Source organism: Lupinus angustifolius, chromosome LG11, assembly GCF_001865875.1.
Source record: "Lupinus angustifolius cultivar Tanjil chromosome LG11, LupAngTanjil_v1.0, whole genome shotgun sequence".
Classification (NCBI taxonomy): Eukaryota; Viridiplantae; Streptophyta; class Magnoliopsida; order Fabales; family Fabaceae; genus Lupinus; species Lupinus angustifolius.
The window spans coordinates 7575168-7595875 of NC_032019.1; the positions used below are offsets into that span (position 1 = coordinate 7575168).

The window sequence follows — 20708 nt, forward strand, 5'->3', positions numbered from 1 at the left end:
ATACTCCTTTACGGTTCCCCCCTGTTTCAAAGACAGCAGTATCTCGAACGGATTCTGCATCATCGAAGGTTGAAATCTCCGAATTACTGCCACCTTGAACCCTTCCCAAGAAGGCCTAGGAGTACATCTTTTCCACCATTGGAACCAGTTTAAAGCCTTCCCTTCCAAGGCCAGCAGTGTCGTCTGCATCCTTTCAGCATCGGTGACCCCCTCCACACGAAATACCTTTCCAACTGGCGGGTCCAGCCGTAAGCATCGTCTCCCGCGAAAACAGGGAGCTCGAATTTTCGCCACTGTTTCTGCATTTTTTTCCTTTTTTTTTTGTGTGTCGCAGCAGAAGTTTTTCAGGCACCAGGTTGGTGCTTGTAAAAACTGAGAGCAGTGAATTTTCCAGCTTAACTTATTTGAAATAATTGTTTGACAGATTCGATTTCAGTAGGGTAGATATCATGAATGCAGACATTTACCTTTCTCTTGATTGATTTTTGTTTTTGGCACTTCCTATTCTTAACAACCTAATGGTGTCTACGACTAGCAGCTGTAAGGATTTGAAAATCTGTGTTAACAGAATTACAAGTCTGCTCCTTTGAAAGCTGTGGTTTGTATTGAACTCCACTGCAAATAATGTTTTAAACATTTTCAATTCACTTGGTTCTTGTTTCCGTAATTTGTGTGTGATAACTAGATAGGCAAGGAATAATAGTTAAAAGGAAGTGTTAGAAAATGTACTTTGTAAACTAGTTGCCTAGACGGTAATAAATAAAACTAATTGGTGTAAAATTATCAAAATGAAGGGCTTGCTCAACTTTTAGGAGGATTATATATAACAAGACTTTTAATTAGAGAAAATTGTCTTATGTGCAATATGGTCTCTATATATGCGTGTGAATGTATATATATATATATATATATATATATATATATAATATAGCATCAACCTGACATTTGATCCACATATCTTAAATTATAGCCAACAAAGCTGATTTTTTTTTTAAAATCTAAGTATGTACACATACTTGGAGGAATGACAAGGCGGGAGTGTGCGATGAGTTAAGCATGTTCCTTACTCGTCTCTACATATTGATCAGGTCAACTTTTAAACTTGAATTTGTCCTTAATTAGGATATGATATGTGAGAGACGAGTCCAAAATAAGATGGGCCAAGATATGGATAGATCCGGGTTGGAAAATGATAAAATGACAAACATATTTTCTCTCTGAAATATTTAGATATGTATAATCAAATTTATTATAATCTGTATATAAACTCAACTAAACCTTGCATATCAGTGTATAAACTACAACTTGTAAATTTCATCTTTCAAATTAAAAACTTTTAAAATTATATGACTGAAAAATATAGAAGAATTATAAGGGTCTCTTTTAATCGGGTTTGTCTTTTTTATTTATTTGGACGGGTCAGACCCATTTCTAAATCATCAGGTTAAAATAGGTTCGCGGGTCGGCCTGGGTCTTGCTCACCCATATGAATGACTAAAATAAGTTAGTCAACATATTTGGAAGAATGACTAAAATAAGTGTAAAGTGAAAATAATCTATGTATTGAGAAAGTTTAAAATAATGTATAAATATTAAAATCCAAGCTTAACTGACTAAAAGGCTCCTAAGTCGTAAGTTTGTGTAATCAAAGAATTTTGGAAGGTAGATCCAAAATAAGTCGTTCATTTCTTTTAACATTCACAATAAAGTTTTAAGCTTAACACCTTGCATAGTTTCTATTTCTTGTTGTTAAAGAACTCACAATATACAACATAACATACCCTTTAAAACTATCAAAATCCCATCATTTTGCAAGATACACAACCTACTCTTGTAACTAAGTTACATGTATTGTTATATATATTCAGCCGTAACTTTACACTCAATTTCATTTAATAAAGTAGTGAAATATTTTGGATAGTTGAATACTAATAGATTCAGTACCCAACTTATTTTCCCCTGCAGTTTTTGGTGGTTAAGAACCTTAAGCTTGTTGAACACTGCAATCAAGTTGTGCATTATACAGCAGCAGGAAATACTAATATACATTAAGCAAAAACAATATTGTCTTCCTGATTACATCTTTCACTATCCACCTGCTTTTATTTTTTCAAGGTACAAACCACATAATTGGATTCAATGAATGCTTCATGTCACTTAATCCATCCCAATGTAGCATGGTCTAAAGTTGCTAATAGCAAAAATATCCATTAGTTTGCAAGAGCTGCAGCACCTTTCTGAAATGGAATACAATTAGCCATAAGTATGTGCATTCCCATCACCATACTCATTAAATCAAGAGAAAAGGATGCATTCATTTTGAATGTAACAAATTTTTATATTGTCAATGCATCATTCATATTTTATTATTATAGACCATTAAATAAAAATAATACAAATGAATGATGGATGATATAGTAATTTGTATAAATCTTTACACTATGAGAGTATATATATATTACACTCTTAATTTAAACAGAAGTGTTACTACTTGCTATAAAATATATCATAATATCTTTATTACATTTTAAGATATTTGTTGAAAAAGTTAGGTTTAGGACTATAGACAAGGAAGAGAGAGATGAATGTAAAGTCATACTAATATTAATAGGAAGTGATGTGATCTATATGATACAAAAGACCAAGTATAACTCCTATATATAACCTCGACTCTATCTCTATTCAAATAAGATAATTTTCACCAAAAAAGAGGGAAGAATAACTCAAATAAGAAAATATAACAAAATAAAAAAACAACTCCTAAGGTTGCTTCCTCAATTAGATGAGTAACTGTTTCCACAATATTTTCTAAGAATCAGCAAACATATTCCTAAATATCCTAAGGTACAATATATACATTTTCTAAATATTCTAACACTATTTTATCTAGTGAATATGTTGCCCTTTCTAATTAGTCACCTTATGATGGAAAGCATATACAAATTTAGCATTGCATCAAGATGCTAAGAGACATAGGATAAACAAAATTACAAGACTTTGACATTTCAATAAAAACGTACCTGTTTTTGCTCTTCTATGTTTGCCTTTATCAGAGAATAGATGGCAACACCAGCAATTGCTATAGCAGTACCAATGCCAGTTTGTGTGGATATCTTATTACCTGCAGAAGTTTACATTGTTACCATAGAACAAGTACATGTATTAGAATGAAATTTCAAATTAAAAATTATCCCTTCAACTTTGACAAATAACCCTCCAAATTTTCAACTTGGCAATTAACCTACTTAACATAAATGAATCAAATTTAACATATTACTTCTATTTTAACAAGAATGATGGGTCATTATTATTCATATCATAGAGAATCGTAAAGTTTTACGTTAGTTGTAGACTTCCTAACATAACCTTTACCTTTTATTTAGACTTAGGACCGACTATGTATAACTTCAAATATAAACAATGAGAATTACGAGTTGCATATTTCAAATTATAAGCAGACTCGCGTAATTACCGAACACCACGATAGAGAATCCGATGACAAAAACTCTCTTCAGAACATTTCCTACTGCATGTGTCAATGGTGCAACCCGTTCCAAAGTATTTGTAGCAAGCTGCAATTGTAACATTTAAGAAAATGTTATGATAGTTCATTCTTTGTACATCAATTTGAGTTTAAAGAGGTCTCAGATATAGAGAAGTTTTAACTTTAACTAAAGCAAAATGATACCTGATTGTAAAGATGGTAAAACATTCCAATCCAAAACAGATCAGACAGAAACTTAACCAGCCCTACTTTAGCAATAGCATTTGCAAATCCAAATTCCATAAGTTTAGGACCCTCAATCTGGAAAAGCCAAAACATAATTAATCACGAACTTACGAAAAGCGATAGCAAAATGAAATCTTTCATCAAATTTTTTATCAAATAGACTTACAAGTATTGCTGGTGGGATGCAAAAGAAGAAGGCAATTACTGAGGTATATGCATATACATTTGTACTGTCCATTCCATTCTGTTAATATCAAGGCCATTTGTTAACTAGATGAAGGTCTTGTAAATTGTAATCAAATTTATATGTTAAAGAACTTGATCAAGGGAATCATAATCACATTTATCGACTTTTTTGGGTTCACGAATTGAATTTACACAAGATTCTGGCGCACTTTTTTCGGAATCATAATCACATTTACTTTCAATATGCATCCCTGATGGGCAACATTCATGCACTAAAAGATCTTACCATTGCTTTCTTAGAATATATACTTCTGTATGTAAATGCTATATTTGAAATCATTGCACTGATGAAACCAGTCCAGTTGAAAGATAGTTCAGTTAGTGATGCCATTGATACACCTAAAGTGAAATTTAACATAAGCTAATAAACATTAAAGGAGAACTATCAAGTTTAAAGATTTGGCCACATATATGGACTATACAAAATATGAGGAAAATTACACTTACATTCCTTGATCGTTGACTTAATTATATTCGACGACCTCTTGATTCAGCTTTCCCTTTAGGTTTATATTGTAAGGGGTGTAAGGTTAACAATAATATGAACCTCAAGGGGCAAGTGTAATGACAACATAAACCTTAAGGATAAGTGTAATGACAACTTAGTTCCCAGGGGAGATCTGCGTAGTTTTTGGAACAAGACAAGTGTCGAGTGTAATTAATCCAAATCTCTAAGAAGTCAATGTAATTTCGTCGAAGATACGTTTTAGCAGTGAAGAGATTATATGCACATGTCAAAATTTAAATATATAGCATAATTTTAGAAGTTAGGATCAGGAAGCTCTTTTTGAATTAAAGAGAAGAAAATAATAAGTGGCGTGAGCTTACCTATGACAACTGGGGCCAATGATAGCCACAGAGACAATGGAATCTGATGGCCTAACACAAACTGAGAAGCTGAGGCACTGAAAAATGGTTCCAGAGCTACAGAAAAAAAAATGTGAATGCTTAATGCCTTAATCAAAGTACTGATTAACGGATATGAATACTTGCAAAATAATTTAGTTAACAAACATAATACCAATAAAACTAAATATTCAAACCTATGAGAAATTTGTGAATTGTATATGTTCACAATATTCATGTATGGAACTCATTTTGATGAATAAGCCATGCCACAATTCATGAGCCATTTTCAAGAAAAAATGGTAAATCAGCAGCCAAAATGTGACCAGCATTATCATTTGAAATTGAAGCCAACCAATATAAATATCCTATATGAAACTCAGAAATTTGGATTTACCAAAACTTCATAGTCATTATGTTGTTGCGTAGGTTTGATTAGAAAACATGCAGACATACATAGTCGGCAGATAAAACCGGCCTAAAGTAATCTCCTTTTATTTTCCTCCATCCATTTATCATACCTTTTATGGTATGTGTAAAAGATACAGCAACAGCAGCGAATGAAACATTGGACATGACATGACCAAGGGCATGACAAAATGCAACTGGAGTCAGTAGTAGCAAGAACTCCTTATCAATTGGCTGGTAAGAGAAAATAACATGCTATCTAAATTTATAATGCAACTTGAAGATAAAAGATGCTATATAGGAATTTCAACTTACTGCGCATTTTGGTAGACCTAAAGACCAGCCAACAAGGCAATATATCACCCCTACAAGGAGATGAACAACAGAAACAAAACTGCAAAGGATTTGAAAGTGTTTCAGCTAACAAAGCTCAAAAAGTAATACTATTATGTTTTAGAAAGAATAGTTATCTAGTCCTAGGCCTAACTATGTACATACAATGATAAAATTCTTTATATGACTAAGAAAAAGAGTCAAGGAAAACATACTAGGGATATGGAAAATAATTGTAAACTTTCTTGTTCAGTATGTTGAAAATCACATTTAAGAAGTACCTGCATAGAAGGACAATATCAGAAAACAAATTGCAATAATCTAGACTGCGCGAACATTGATCTTATTATCTATAATGTTCTTCATCAGGTATTTTAGATTGATTCTCTTATACTTGTGTTTACAAGAGATGTCAATATTTATTTATCATCATAGATGATAGTAACAAATTAGCATTATGCAGCCATTGCTAACTTCTGTCTCAGATTTATTGCCACACCTAAAAAACAATGAAAAATCTAAAAAAAAGGAGGGTGGATTCTTACCACATAAAGAAAAAGAAACCAGTAACCAACACCGGAAATTTCTCACCAAAACTCTTTGAGGATTGAACAGACCTGTAATTCGGTATCAATTACCAAAGGAAAGATCAGCAAAAGTTCAACTGGACAATATGATAAGCATAAACAAAATTTCAGTATTTTTGTTTAAAAGGAACACACTGTTTTAATGATTCTTACTTTCAATCCGGTTTCTCAGTTTGTACACATGCAAGCAAGATGTAAAAACAAGAGTAAATAGTTAAATTAATAATTGAAAGATACAACCTTAGTCATATTAATTCATGAATGGGTCATATTGGTCGTTCAATGATGTAAGTTAATATTGAATTAGTTTCTGATGTGAAGTATGAACATTCAGCAACACAGTAATTTTCATCAATGAAGAGCCAACATGTAAAAGTTAAAGCTACAATACAAATTGTTACAAACATTTTTTAAAGATATTTTTAGTAAAAAATATATATTACCTATATATATATAACTAATTCATATGTTGCTCTAAAAACATAGACATGTTTTTTTTGTTATAATTGAATCAAACATGTTTAACTCTCTAACCCATTTGGGATTTGGATTTCACTATCACCAGCATCTGCTGCTAAAGCTTCCACAACATGAAACCGTCGCTGTTTAAGACCCAACATGCTTAAGCTTGAGTACACTGGCACAACATGTTTCTTTGCCAATGAAGAAAAAACCAAGTTTGATTCTTTAACCTCATGTTGAAGTGCCCGAGAGTTAAACAACCCATAACTTGTTGAAACTCTTATGGGGGACAGAAAAAGTGAAGAAATTTTCGGTCTTTGAACTGATATGTGAATTGGGTTGGTAGTGGTAACAGAAGAAGCCATTGTAAAACCCACAGTATATTGAATGAAAATTGAAAACTCGATATGGGTTGTTCTAGTTTTCACTTTTCAGTGTATAGGAAACAACGCAATTTAAAGAAGTGGAAATGATGAAAACAAGGTGGTGGTGGTTGTAGTAGTATATTATGAAACGGAGAAAACAGAGTGATGGTTTCTTTTCATGTATTTTTTCTTTGAAAATGATTAAAAATTTAGTTTTTAAAGGAAAATAGGAGAGTTTGTAATGGAAGTTATAACTAAGGTTACCAAAAATGGAAAGAGGTTAAAGAGTGAATATGTTAAGGAAGATGTTCCTTAATGAAAGCACTGGTGTGAAGGATATAGAGAGGGAGAAAAAGTTTGAGAAGAACTTAAAATAGCATTGCTGAAAGTTTTTTGGATTTATTGGAGATTTCATTAAATTAGTTATTTTTGTCTTCTTATTATTTTATTGTTTATAAAAATTTATACTTTATATAATAAATTTGTCCCCTATCATCCACCATCATTATGGATATATCTTAATAGTGATTATATCAATGGGATTCTCATTTAATTGACTATTATTATGGATATATTTAGGATATATTTATTTTCTCCAGGTTAATGAATAATGTTAGTTGTGACTTCTTCTCTTATTGACAATCAATCTAATGGTGATTATATAATTGTATTATGGAAGATCTTTTTGGTAAAGCCTTTTTTATCAAAGATGATTATATCAATGATTATTTTCCATTAACAACCATTTTGGTGATTAATTATATTAGTAATAACTTGTTAAAATATATTTGAATTGATAAACATGCTCTTATATCAATTTAATTAATTTCATTTTATTTGAATTTTTCTATATTATATTTATCTTATCAAGTTTCATATTATCTAATTATTTATAATAACTTTTATGGCTTTAAGTCAGTGTTATAAAACTCGGCTCGAACCGGCTGGTTAGACCGGTTCAACCGTGACCGGTTCAACCGTGAACCGGTCATCTAACCGGTCTGAGTCTCTCATCTAACCGGTTTTGTATCAAAATTGGTTTAACTCAGTTAGTTTAAGCGTAAAACTGATGATTTGGATGATCGGACCGGTTGGACCGGCCGAGTCAATCAAAATTAAAAAAATAACCAAATTGATGAGGTGAAAAAGTCAAATATTTTTAATTTATATGTAATTATCTTTGTCACTTGTTATCTTACGTTATAACGAAATCTTTGTTGTTTAATTAAATTTTAAATTTATTGTACATTTTTGTTGTAGTTAAAACATAGTTTATATATTATTTGATAATTTTTTCAACTTGCTTGTGTCATTTTATAGTATTAAAATTTTCTTTATTGATTGTTTAATTAGGTACACTAAATGTTTTTAAATTTTGAGTATACAATTATTAAATGTTGTTATACAGTATCATTAATTTTTAGAATTTTAATGTAAACCGAGTTAACCGGTCCAACCATTGACCCACTGGTTGGACCAGTGACTCATTGACCCAGTACCCTGACCGAGTCATTAACCGGTCCGAGTTTAATAACAGTGGCTTTAACAACTTATACCCACACTTCTCGATCCAAAATTTACTATATTTTTATTAAATTCACTATTTTTACGGCTTTAACAACTTATTAAGTTTACTATATATTTTTCATTTATAAGTTTGATATGCCATCATACCATCAAACTATTTATTTCAATCAACTTTTGCTATAGTTTTGGTGTACATAAGTTGTACATTATCATATATATATATATATATTATCAATTGATCAAAACTTTTCTTTTTTGCTATACTTTTGTACTTTTTATGTATCATGATATCTTTGTTTCAAATATACCAATTTATTAACTCATATCTTCTTATATGCTTTAATTGATAGATATATATTTTTGAAATTTTCTTCATATATTATGGATCTTAACTATTTATAAGAGTAAACTGCCTAATAAAAATACACGAATAACTTACTAATTTTTAGAAAAGTGGAGTCCATTTTAAAATTGACTAGTTTCCGTCTAAAAAGGACATTTGCTTATACAAAACCTCATTAGCATTTATGTTTTTTTCCTTAAAATTTTCATCTACGAAAACAAATATAGGAGTATTGATTAAATTTATTTTTTTATTTTGTGAAAAAGGGGTTTTAATATTAGGTGAGACTATTCAGCTCTACCAATTCATCACCTAATATATTTCTAGAAAACAAAGGTTGCAACCTTAGGGTTAATTTGAGAATTGAATTTTGGAGGGGAAGAAAGAGAAAAAAAAAATTAAGAGTTATGAAATATACTTATGAGATGACTCTCAAGCCTTTTATTTATCTTCTTTCTCCTCTAAAATTCAACTTACAAATTAACCCATAGAAATTTCTTTTTTAAATCTTCTTGGTATAGGTTGATGCAATTATGTTTAATTGAGTATAATTGCAACTCTTTTATTTAAGAGAGCTACACTTCCTAAAATTCAAACTTATGGTTAAAATAAAACAACCCTATTAATTAACCTATATAGTTGGTGTTTAATTTATGTTGACTCATTAAATATAAATTTTTTGATACTATCAAATGTATCGTCTTACTTTTATTGCTAAGGAAGTAATCTCTTTTGAATTTGTAGATGTCCCTCCCAACAAGTATTACTGTCAGGAATTGAATCCTTCACTTTGGATATCCAATGATGTCTTATACCGTTAAAGATAATTGTTAAATATGATATATTAATAATTCAATCTATAGCTAGATATATTATATTATCTTAGTATTATCTAATACTAATTAAAAAAGTTTAAGCTATTGGAAGTCATATATATATACCATCACTTCCTTTAACATCTAAAACATGCTTAATTTTAGTTAATTATTATTAGTATCACTTGACTTTCGAAACTAATAATTTGTCAATGTATTTTTTTTATTTTTTTAATAAAACGGTGTTTATGTTATATATAGTGCACGCCTTGTGGCATCACCCTGCTTATCATCTTGAGCCATTACTTAAAAGAAAAAACATGTTTAAATGTACCATTCACTCATTGTTAATATCCCAAAAAAACATATTTCATTTTCATATTTGATTATTAGTAATGGTCATGGTTATTACTACCTAAAACACAAGAATTAGTACTATTTTTGAATAGTATACAATTTAATGCAAGTGAGAACCGAGGAGTATCTTTCTAATTAGTTCATTGACCGAAAATAATTTTAAAATTAATTAATTGAAATAAATATAATTTTAAGTTATGGTTTGAATTTAATTAATAAGCAGAACAGTGCATTTAAAATCATTAACTAAGCCACAATGACACAATCCGACAGTGTTCATTGTTGTAACATAATAGGGTGAAAATAATTTTTCTTACGTATTTGGCTGGAAAAATAACAATGAGAGAGTTGATTTTTTTGGGGTATTATTATACCAATAGTGTTTCTTTACTTTTTGAGTAAAGAACTAATTCCTATGGAGTATGCGCATGTTCCTCTCAACAAATATTGTTTTTTGGAAATAAATCTCTCACATTTTTGTCACTCTGTGAGACTTTACACTACTAAACTAATACATTGTTGTTATGAGAGGTTTGATTAGTTGAAGAAAACAAAATGAGAGGCATGTTACATGAAGTTTTTTCAATAATAGATACAAAAAAACGAATAAGAGTCTAATATCTATACACTGATTGTATAAAAATTTATACACATTAATATATCAACTATCATTTATTTGAATTATTAAGTCAATGATATTTAAAAATGAATAATAGATGTTACAATGATAATATAAAAACTCTTATACTATGAGTATATATATATATATATATATATATATATATATGAACTCTGTTAACATGAGTAACTTTCTTTTGTATTCAGGTACATGCTAGTAGTATACCAAAAAAATTAGTTAAAAATATCCTTCATCCCTTAATTCTAAGAAAGTATGATGTTGAGGTTAGTTTAGTAAATATAATTTTTCCATCCTCTCACACAAACCCTCCAAATTCAATTCATTTCCAAATTTCACTCAACCAAACTCTATCCTAACCTCTCACCCACTCCCACAAACTCTTCAAGCCATTCACATAGGGTTGACTGAAATTTGGGAATGAATTGAGGTTTGAAGGATTTGGGTAAGAGAATCAGAAAAATTCTATTTACTAAACTAACCTTAACCTCATACTTTAGTTGAATTAAGCAATCAACGATATTTTTGACTAATTTTTTTAGTAACACTATTAACATAACATGTACCTAACTAAAAAAAGAAGGTTACTCATATTAGCAAACTCCATATATATATATATATATATACTTACGGTATAAGAGTTTTTACACTGTTATTGTATCTTCTATTATTTATTTCTAATTATTATTGACTTTTAAATAAAAAATTGAAATGAATGATAATTGATACATTAATTTGTATAAATTTTTATACAATATGTGCATAGACATTAGACTTATATTTTTTTTGGGATCTATTATTGAAAAAGCTTCATGCAACAGGCGTCTCACTTTGTTTTCTTCAACTAATCAAGCCTCTCATACATTCCTCATTGGTCCGCATGTTCATTATTAATGATCAAGGTTTGGACTGAAAATGTAAACATTTGGAACTCTGGACTTCGTAATGAACTCAAATTTTATTGGAAAATTTCATATTCTCTTACAGCTTTCTCTTGTGAATCCTGGCAGGAGCAACTATATATAATGAGTTTGCATAAAGATTGGCTGATTGCCTTGGTATAAATCTTGTACTTTTCATTTCAATATAAGAAAATATAACCAATATACAAGAAAGTGTTTCAATAATTCATTTCAATTTAAAAGTTACAAGAACTTGTTTCTAGAGTGAATAATTTAAAACATAGGAATTAAATTTGAAGAAAATGAAGGATACTTTAGTGATTATAACATTTAATAAGGTGAAATTAGTATAATCTCCTTATACTTGAGTTCAGGTTTGTGTATAGTGAAGTAGGAATGACAACAGGGCGGATCGGAGTCCGGTCTATACTTACCCAACCCTGAACCTGAAATCCAAAACTCGAATCCAAACCCGAACTTGGCGGGGTTGAAATTAATGTGAACACTCAATTTTGTCCGGCCTAGCTATAAAATAAAAAATACAAGAATTTCAATAAAAAATAAAAAATAAAAAAATGCATGAAAAGAACATTTTTTTTAGGTGATCGAAATCAAATTTAATCACCTTTGACTATTTGATTCTTAACCATTAGTTAGAGAACCTTTTTGGTTACCATCAATGTTATCAATTTTATTAAGTTGAAAGTAATACACAAAACTTTTTAGATTTTTACTCGCTACACTTTTAAAACTTTGTGATTAGTATATGCTAGTTAAATATGCCTTCCCGTTAACTAAAACTGGAATGAATAGAAGAATGAAATAAAAGGGGTAGTGAAAGCAAAAGAGGTAACATAAAAGGGATGGAAAACCAAAGCTGGCAATGAAAGTACATAAAAAGCCATGCAAGATGAGAGTTAAAAGAGATAGGGAGAGAATTATACGTTGCTTGCCAGGTGAAGGTGAAAAGGTGTTCATTATAAAATAAATCTTCATTCCAACATTTAAGGGAGAGGGAGTTTCAGCAAAAGAAAAACTTTTTCCTATCCACTCCTCAACTTACATAGTAAAAGATTTATAATTCCAGTTCTTTAAAAAGGGGTGGATGCTTTATTTTATAGGTGGGAGTTAGAGAACCAGAGGGGAATAGACTTCATCCCAAAACCAAGAGACCCAAAAAAAACATCTTCTCTCTCGTTTATCCATAACAAACAAATCTCACAAAGCCCTTCTCTTTTCATGCCAATTCCATACTCAAAATAGCAGCAACTACCACAAGAGAGAGAAAAGAAAAGAGGATTTATAGTAGAGACCAAATCCAAAAAAACAAAAGAGTAAATTACACTGACACCCTGAGTTTTAGTGAAATTACACAAATCACCCCTCACTTTTTTACACCTACACAAACTTCCCCTAGTTTTTATACTTTCATTACACTGATCACATAAGAAATAAGTGTAATCTTTTAAACAAAAAATGTGATAAATGCAATTAAGTTAAACAAAACATGATATATTGTGTAGACAAGTCTAAATAATATACAAATCAATGTATCTTTATTATTTTTTGTTACAAAATGCCTCAACAATTCTAAAGAAATATTGTTTAAATCGCTCTTATAATATAGTGTAACCAACCAAAAATAATAAAGAAATATTGACTCATATATTATTTGGACGTGTCTCCACAATATATCATGTTTTGTTTAACTTAATTGCATTTATCACATTTTTTGTTTAAAAGATTACACTTATTTCTTATGCAGGGATGATCAATGTAATGGAAGTTTAAAAACTAGGGGAGGTTTGTGTAGGTGTAGAAAAGTGAGGGGTGGTTTGTGTAATTTCACTAAAACTCAGGGGGTGTCAATGTAATTTACTCAAAAAAAAATCTTCTTCTTTCTAATCTATTATTGGATCTCTCATTTGTGTTCATTCTACAACTTTATATTAACTACCAAATGAGAATCTCGAGTCACAATGCATGGGAGATAAAAAAAACATGATATTTGCATGGCATTTTACTAAAGACAGTAGTCTAACTCCTATGGTGGATAGGCTTCATCATAACCTTGATGAACATGATAAATTAAAGAATGATTTGTATGGCATGATCTCTATGAAGATCATATAGAGAGGGGGTACACGAGGAGAAAGCTCATACAAACCAAACTCCAGCGCAATCCAATGGGTTCTTTTGATGCTCATGAACAACCACTCTTATCCTGCAATAGCCATAAACACCACCATCAACAATATGAATTAGACAACATACTCTCCAACACCATCTTGCATGTCCAAATTTGTATTAGGAAAGCCCTATGGATTGAATTGAAGTATTTCTTCTTCTTGGCTGCTCCTGCCGTTGTTGTTTATCTCATCAACTATGTCATGTCCATGTCCACCCAAATCTTCCCTAGCCACATGGGTAATCTTGAACTCGATGCCGCTTCCCTTGGCAACATTGGCATCTAGATCTTCGCCTATGGCCTCATGATGGGCATGGGAAGTGCAGTTGAGACACTATGTGGACAAGCGTTTGGTGCTAATAAGTTTGAAATGCTTTGAATATACTTGCAAAGATCAACAGTTCTTCTCTCATTGGCTCGTGTTGTTTTAACAGTGATACATGTCTTCAATGGACCAATTTTAGTCTTTCTTGGGCAAGCTCCAAACATTGCATCTGCTGTTGTTTATTTGTGTATGGCCTAATCCCTCAAATATATGGTAATACTGTCAAGCCATTCCGAATGACACCCAAGAAGAACACATGCTTTTACTATGGTAATATGGAGGTCTTACTGCATTATGGAAATAAAGAAAAACAACAAGAATGGCTTATTTTATAAATATGAAAGCATCATAGGGCCATTTGATGTTAAGTTGTCTCATGAAAAATCGTGAAAGCAACCTGGATGTTGTTGTAATGATTTCAAGGCTGGAAAGAATCACACAACAAGTATAGATTTTAATACATATTGCATTCCTTTTTGGGCTAATTAAACTATGATAATAATAATGTGTTTTTTTTTTGTAAATAATGGTAACAATATAACACACTTTTCAAATTTAGATGCAAAATCTAAACAATAATGAGTAATAATATGATCACAATGCATGATGCATGTTATTAGTTTTGAAAGATTAATAAAAAATCAGTATCTTATTATGTAGTGTTTTAAATCAAACCATCTTTATTCGAATTTGAATAGCCTAGTCCACGGCCTGTGTCGTCTTTTCCTTCCCGCTTTAAAAGTGAGAAGTCGGTCTACGACCAGTGTTGTTTCTTTGCTATCTTATCCTAAATTAAATTAATATTTGCTTAATAAAAATAAAAAAAATTATTTATTACCAAATTAATTAGAGAATTTTTATAGCAAGGTTATGGTTCAAGTCGTCTCTAACTTCTCTGAGAATGGGAAGAAGGTCTACGACCAACATCGCATCTGAGTTATTAATTCTATATATAAAAATAATTCATAACGATTGTGTCACTTAATTTCATATATGAAAATTGTCCATAACCATGTTATCACCAAATTAATTATGGAATTTTTATAGTAAGGTTGTGGTTCGAGTTGTCTCTAACTTCTACGACCAACACCATCTCTAAACTATTAATTCCATATATATATATATATATATATATATATATATAATTAGTAAACTATTTTATCGCTAAATTCTATATGTATAAATGATTAGAAACTATTTTACCAAATAAATTTTATGAGATTTTTATAGTAAGGTCATGGTTCGAGTTGCCTCTAACTGCCCTAAAAACGAGGAGAATGTCTACAACCAACACCGTTTCTAAACTACTAGTCTCATTGAATAGAGACAATTACATATTAACCAATTCAGTAAATTGATACTCCCAAACCTATCGGTATTTTCTAAATCACTAATAATTAACCAAAATAACTAAACAATTTTTGAACCAGAACTACGTAGTCTTGATTTCCCTATTGCACCCGGGGAAACGTAGGAGCATAATAACCTCTTGTCAGACACAAATATAAAAAATATATATGATGTTTTACTAATTTAATTTCTAAATAAATAAATTTTAAGGGTATAAAAATTCATGTTATTAGCGAGGGTACCGTTTTAATACGGGCGGATGGGGTGCTAATACCTTCCCCGATAATCGACTCCCGAGTCCAGAATCTCTGCTTAAAGACCATATCATCCTAATTGGGCTTACTATAGAGTTTTCTACGTTTTAATCGCAAAAAACGTAGTGGCGACTCCAAATCAATCGGGAGAGGTAGAAATCGGGTTCGCCTCCTCCCAAGTCGTAGAGCCGGTCTTCCAACCAAAAATCGGGTCGCGACAATTAACAATATCATCCCAGAACCTGTTAGGTTTCGAGTAACCCGAACCTGATGGAAAACCCAAAAGTTTAGAAGAACTTGACGTTTGACACACTGAACTGATGACAGAAAGAATGAGGATAAAACGTCTCAATGATGGTGTCATAGATTAAATTTAATATAGTAAATACTCTTCAGCTGTTCACTTGTAAGTTGAAACAATCTGACTTAATAAGAGACTCTTTTACCTACCAATTCATCCTCAGTTAAAATTCAGATTGAAATTGTTATTTACATTACCCATTAGTACTGTGACAATGATGAGATGAAACTTTTGAACCGTTAACTTGCTTCTTAAGGTGAACATTAAATATGGTTCTGATAGTATAAGGGATAAAGTGAAATGTGTGATGAGTAATGATGTTGTTCAAAGCACTGTTTTTAAAAGATGGACAAAACTTCCAAGCTTTGAGTCATTCAAACTCACTATTTTACCATACCATGTACTGCAACTGAAGTTTGCAACAACAACAACCGCGACAGGTTTTGGACGGGTTCGGGGTAGGGTATCACATGTACCAAACCCAAACCCGAAAATTAACATCGGGTAAAACGTGAACCCGAACTCAGTAACAACGGGTTTAACCCGTTAAATTCGGGTTGAGTTCAGACGAGTATCTACATGTTCGTTTTTCATTGTCATCCCTATATTGAAGTAGTCTAGACTCTAGATATAGTATTTATCATTTATTTTATTATAAACTTATAGCAAACACTAACTACTTTTTGTTTGTTTTATAGTATATTGTATGTCTTTCTTTCCTATCCTAATGACTTTTATATTACACTATCTCACCTAAAGAATTGCATAGCTTGTGGACAAAACAATGGCTAGTTGGACAAGGCACAAAAATAAAGATGTTCTTTAAAAAAAAATTCATTTTCCTTTAATTTTTTAACATTCTCTAGACCAAGATTGCAATGTATAATTATTTTTTGGGTGTTATATCTTATCATATCACCTTTCGGGTCAGAAACTAATCTCTTTCAGAGTTTATGACTATCCCTCTTAATAATTGTCGTTCTCATAAATCGAATTTTGACATTTTAGTTATCATAAGATCTAGCAGAACTTTACACTATTAGATCAACACCTTAGTATAAGAATGAAACATGACCTTTAACAATGACAATGACTTAGCAAGTATCTCCAACAATCATTTCAATGAATTAAAATATAATCTCCAAAAATTATAGTATATATATATATATATATATATATATATCAAATGAACAAATACATATTTAGACAATATAATAAAATAAAATTGTAATATATTTCATCAAATTCACTTACTTATTTTAGAGACATTTCATTCTAAAAAATCAAATTCCTCATTACCCCCACTTCAAATAAGAACACAACAATCCAAATAAAAAATAGGAAAAAAAAACCCAAATGGATATTGAATTGATACACAAAGCTAAGTGAGTATTTCATTATTAATCCCATCTATGTGTATCAATTACAAAAAAATTAAACACTTATTACTTTAAAAGACAATAAACTTAAATTTCCAATACATTTTTACCACTTAATTAATTATCCTCATTCATCTCAAAATTATTATTAAATGGGCTTATCTGACCCACTCTATTGAAGTGGCCCAAGAACCAGACCAAAAAGGAGTAATTTGCTGCTTAAACCTTTTTCTAAAAAAAACGCAAAAACCCCAACAAAAGTAACAAAAAAATTGAACATTGTGTCCGTACACTCTTCTCTTCTTTTTCTTCTTCACCTGTTCAGCTTAATTTGATAACAAAGAATCATAAAAATTTGAAGAAGAATGAGCAGTGGAAAAGTGAAAGAAGAGGAACAAGATGGCATGTCCGTACACTCTCCTTGCAAGCTTCCTCTTTCCTCTGATTCCTCTCCCCCTAAGGTATCTCTCTCTCTAACTCTCAAATGTTTGAAATTTGAAGTTGAAACTGAATTGTAATTCTTTGTTTCTGATATAGGATCTCGCAGAGGTTGAATTGGAGTTGAAACTCTTGCAAGCTTTTGAAATTTATCCTCCTAACAAACTTCAAGGTGAATTTTGTTCGTTTTAAATTTTATTATTTTGTTGCTATGTATTTTAATCTCTTTGTATGTTTAAGTATTTGGTGCGTGATTAGTTTTGATTGATTTTTAGGGCAATGCTTTTTTCAAAAGCCTTATTTTGTATTATATTTTTTAAATTATAACAAGTTTTTAAATTGTGGATCATACCAAGTCATATGCAATTGTGATGTGACAACGAATCATGATAACATGATAACATAGTCGTTTCAGACCGCATCACTACCACATCATGGGCCGCAAAATGTTCAAAAACAAATTTTCAATCACAATAAATCTCACACTGCAACATTCCCAATCAACACAGTGGTTCCCATAATGCATCCAAAATAACCTAATCTAAAGACACTTGATGTTGGGTCTGTGCATAAATATTTGAGAGTTGTTTAATCCCTTCAAGTAAGAGCTCTCTGTGCTCAAAATGTTGATAATGGAAAAAAAAACCATTTTACCACTGTTGAGGATTTTATGCCATGTGAAGGACTAACTCTAGAAAAAGGATTTAGCACTTAGGTAGATGTTTATGAATTGTTTTTTTTTCATCTATGCAGTAAGTAATATTTGGTATTTCGGTTAGTTACCTTAAAAAATATTGATTAGAGTTTGAATTCTAGGTAACATGTAAGTGATATCTGGTTAGAAGAATCAATTATATATCATCGTTGATTGATACACTTGTCAAGTTTTGTGTATAAACCTGTCAAGTCTTAGTGACTACCAGAAGATTGAAGAATTAATCAGTATGAACCTGTCATGTGCAAAAATGCTATTTGTTTAGTTGCTATTTGATACTTTTCAATTTGCATTTCTTATTTCATCTATTGTAGTTATACTGAGGTGGGTTCTATTTCAGTTTTCAGATGGTTAACGCTAGTTGTGATGTATCAAAATTCATATTTTTTATCGGGTTGAAAGATTCATCAAATTTTATGTGTGCTTACAATGAATATTCCCTTTTGTGAAGGAGTACATCGCTACTTTGTCATTTTTGGTCTAATGGAATATCTAAAGAGGAGGTCAGTTCTGTCTGTCTTGCTTGTTTTAATTATCGAACATAATAAGCTGGGAATCTATTATGATTAATAATCTTGTAACTATTGTATATGCTCCATTCAGTTTTGACAGACCGTTCTCTTCCGAGGAGGTTCTTCAATTGCTGGATCGATTCTACAACATAGAAATGCTGGTATATTATCAATAAACAGATTTTTCTTATTTGTCATATACCCTTCATGTAACATTTTAGCTTGCTTTTAATGTTTAACATTGTCCTTTGGATATTGAGAGCTGGAATAGTGTAGTGATTCATATTTGTCTCCCCTCAGAAATCAGACGATGACGAGATAGATATACTTAATCATGAAGAAGAGTTTTCCTTGCCTCCGAGTTTCTTTATGGCAGAAGAATCTTAAGCAACAACTTTTTGGGTATTATACATTTTCATTTGAACATTGTTCACCTTTTGATGTGTAAAGAATGGTTATTCCTTGGGGATCAATTATGTTCTGGTGGTCCTTATCAATAATTCTTACTGAGTTTAGTTCCTTTATTTTGTGCTGATGATAAACACTCCATTCATAATCTATCATTTAACTCATTTTCTGATGATAAACACATCATTCAGCACGATTTTTCACCACTTAGGTGCCCCTAAGGCACTTGACCATAAGCATCCAGTCCTTGAAGATAATCATGAACACCTTAGAGCTCACCCTGAACAGCTAACTAACCCATTGTTTAGGAAATTATATTTTTACACCAATAATCTGAGTCCGTCATGCACGCTTCCTTAGATTTGCTACACCACACCAGTCACTGTTGCCAGTGCAACACCACTACTGTGAACCAACCTCCACCATGATATCCCAAACTCATGAAAAAGTGTCCACCATCACGGAATCCATCCTCGAGTTCTCTGAAGCTCATTTGAGAAAGCTTATCTTTTCTTCTTCCGCATTGAATGTAAGATATTTAGGGAAGTAGGTCTCCGAGAATTGAAACTGACCGAAAATTTGGAACAGGGTGAGGAAGGCTATGACCTAACAACAAGATAAAGGTGAGGTCGGTGGATGGAAGGGGAGAGTTTCATGCATATTGTTATAGATTGTTTTTGTTTATTTTGGGTTTATAAGTTGTTTTTATATAAAAGCTTATAAACTAAGTAAAAGAAGCAAAATTGCATCTCTTCATCTTGATGGTGATTTGTTTCTTTAATTGATAATCTCATGGATTATAATCATACATAAGAATAGTCTAAAAACATAATATATACCAAACACTAGACTGAATTTTTATAGGTGGAATGAAGTTAAATGAGATTTTCATATGCACCACTTCCCTCAAAGTGCATAATAGTTGTCATCTATCAGCACACTCCTATTTTGTTTCCCAACTATAAAAGTGTAAAAAGTGCTCACTATTTAGTTAGGAATATCATCCTTAAGTTCATCTTAGAATTTGTAGGATAAAATTTATAAAGCCAAAACCATACTTTTATTCTCCAAATTATTTTTTTGTTTCTCGATTCATTTTCTAAATTTTGTTCTTAATTAATCCACTAATCTATTAAAATCCATATTGCTGCTCTTCTGCGTAACTTTGCTGGTATTAGTAGAGTATACATTGTGGGGCGTTTATTGGCTTCGATAAAAAAAAATCACCCGATACCAGTTCTGACTCGTGTATTAAAGAACAAAGCAAAAAATCAAAGCCC

General features: G+C 31.1%; 2 protein-coding genes and 2 long non-coding RNA genes across 4 annotated transcripts in view; 1 reads left to right on the forward strand and 3 right to left on the reverse strand.

Annotated features, from left to right (window-relative positions):
* Nucleotides 1-693, reverse strand: part of LOC109360643 — a 2383-nt gene extending 1690 nt beyond the window's left edge. The window contains exon 1 of the long non-coding RNA XR_002109199.1: nucleotides 374-693. This is a non-coding gene — a long non-coding RNA (uncharacterized LOC109360643). The remainder of the gene's footprint in view (nucleotides 1-373) is intronic.
* On the reverse strand, nucleotides 1971-7244 carry LOC109360642 (triose phosphate/phosphate translocator TPT, chloroplastic-like). The gene is made up of 12 exons (XM_019605679.1): nucleotides 6685-7244; nucleotides 6109-6180; nucleotides 5779-5844; nucleotides 5546-5624; nucleotides 5344-5464; nucleotides 4805-4900; nucleotides 4203-4315; nucleotides 3897-3974; nucleotides 3689-3805; nucleotides 3473-3572; nucleotides 3021-3121; nucleotides 1971-2237 (listed from the first exon to the last, which is right to left on the reverse strand). The coding sequence occupies exons 1-12, from the start codon at nucleotides 6975-6977 to the stop codon at nucleotides 2211-2213; spliced, it is 1263 nt and encodes a 420-aa protein (XP_019461224.1). The 5' UTR covers nucleotides 6978-7244; the 3' UTR covers nucleotides 1971-2210.
* Nucleotides 17640-19542, forward strand: LOC109359403. Its single transcript, XM_019604049.1, has 5 exons — nucleotides 17640-17816; nucleotides 17893-17965; nucleotides 18960-19011; nucleotides 19112-19181; nucleotides 19321-19542. The coding sequence occupies exons 1-5, from the start codon at nucleotides 17721-17723 to the stop codon at nucleotides 19405-19407; spliced, it is 378 nt and encodes a 125-aa protein (XP_019459594.1). The 5' UTR covers nucleotides 17640-17720; the 3' UTR covers nucleotides 19408-19542.
* LOC109359404 lies at nucleotides 18534-18953 on the reverse strand. The gene is made up of 2 exons (XR_002109068.1): nucleotides 18744-18953; nucleotides 18534-18692 (listed from the first exon to the last, which is right to left on the reverse strand). It is a non-coding gene; the product is annotated as an uncharacterized LOC109359404 (long non-coding RNA).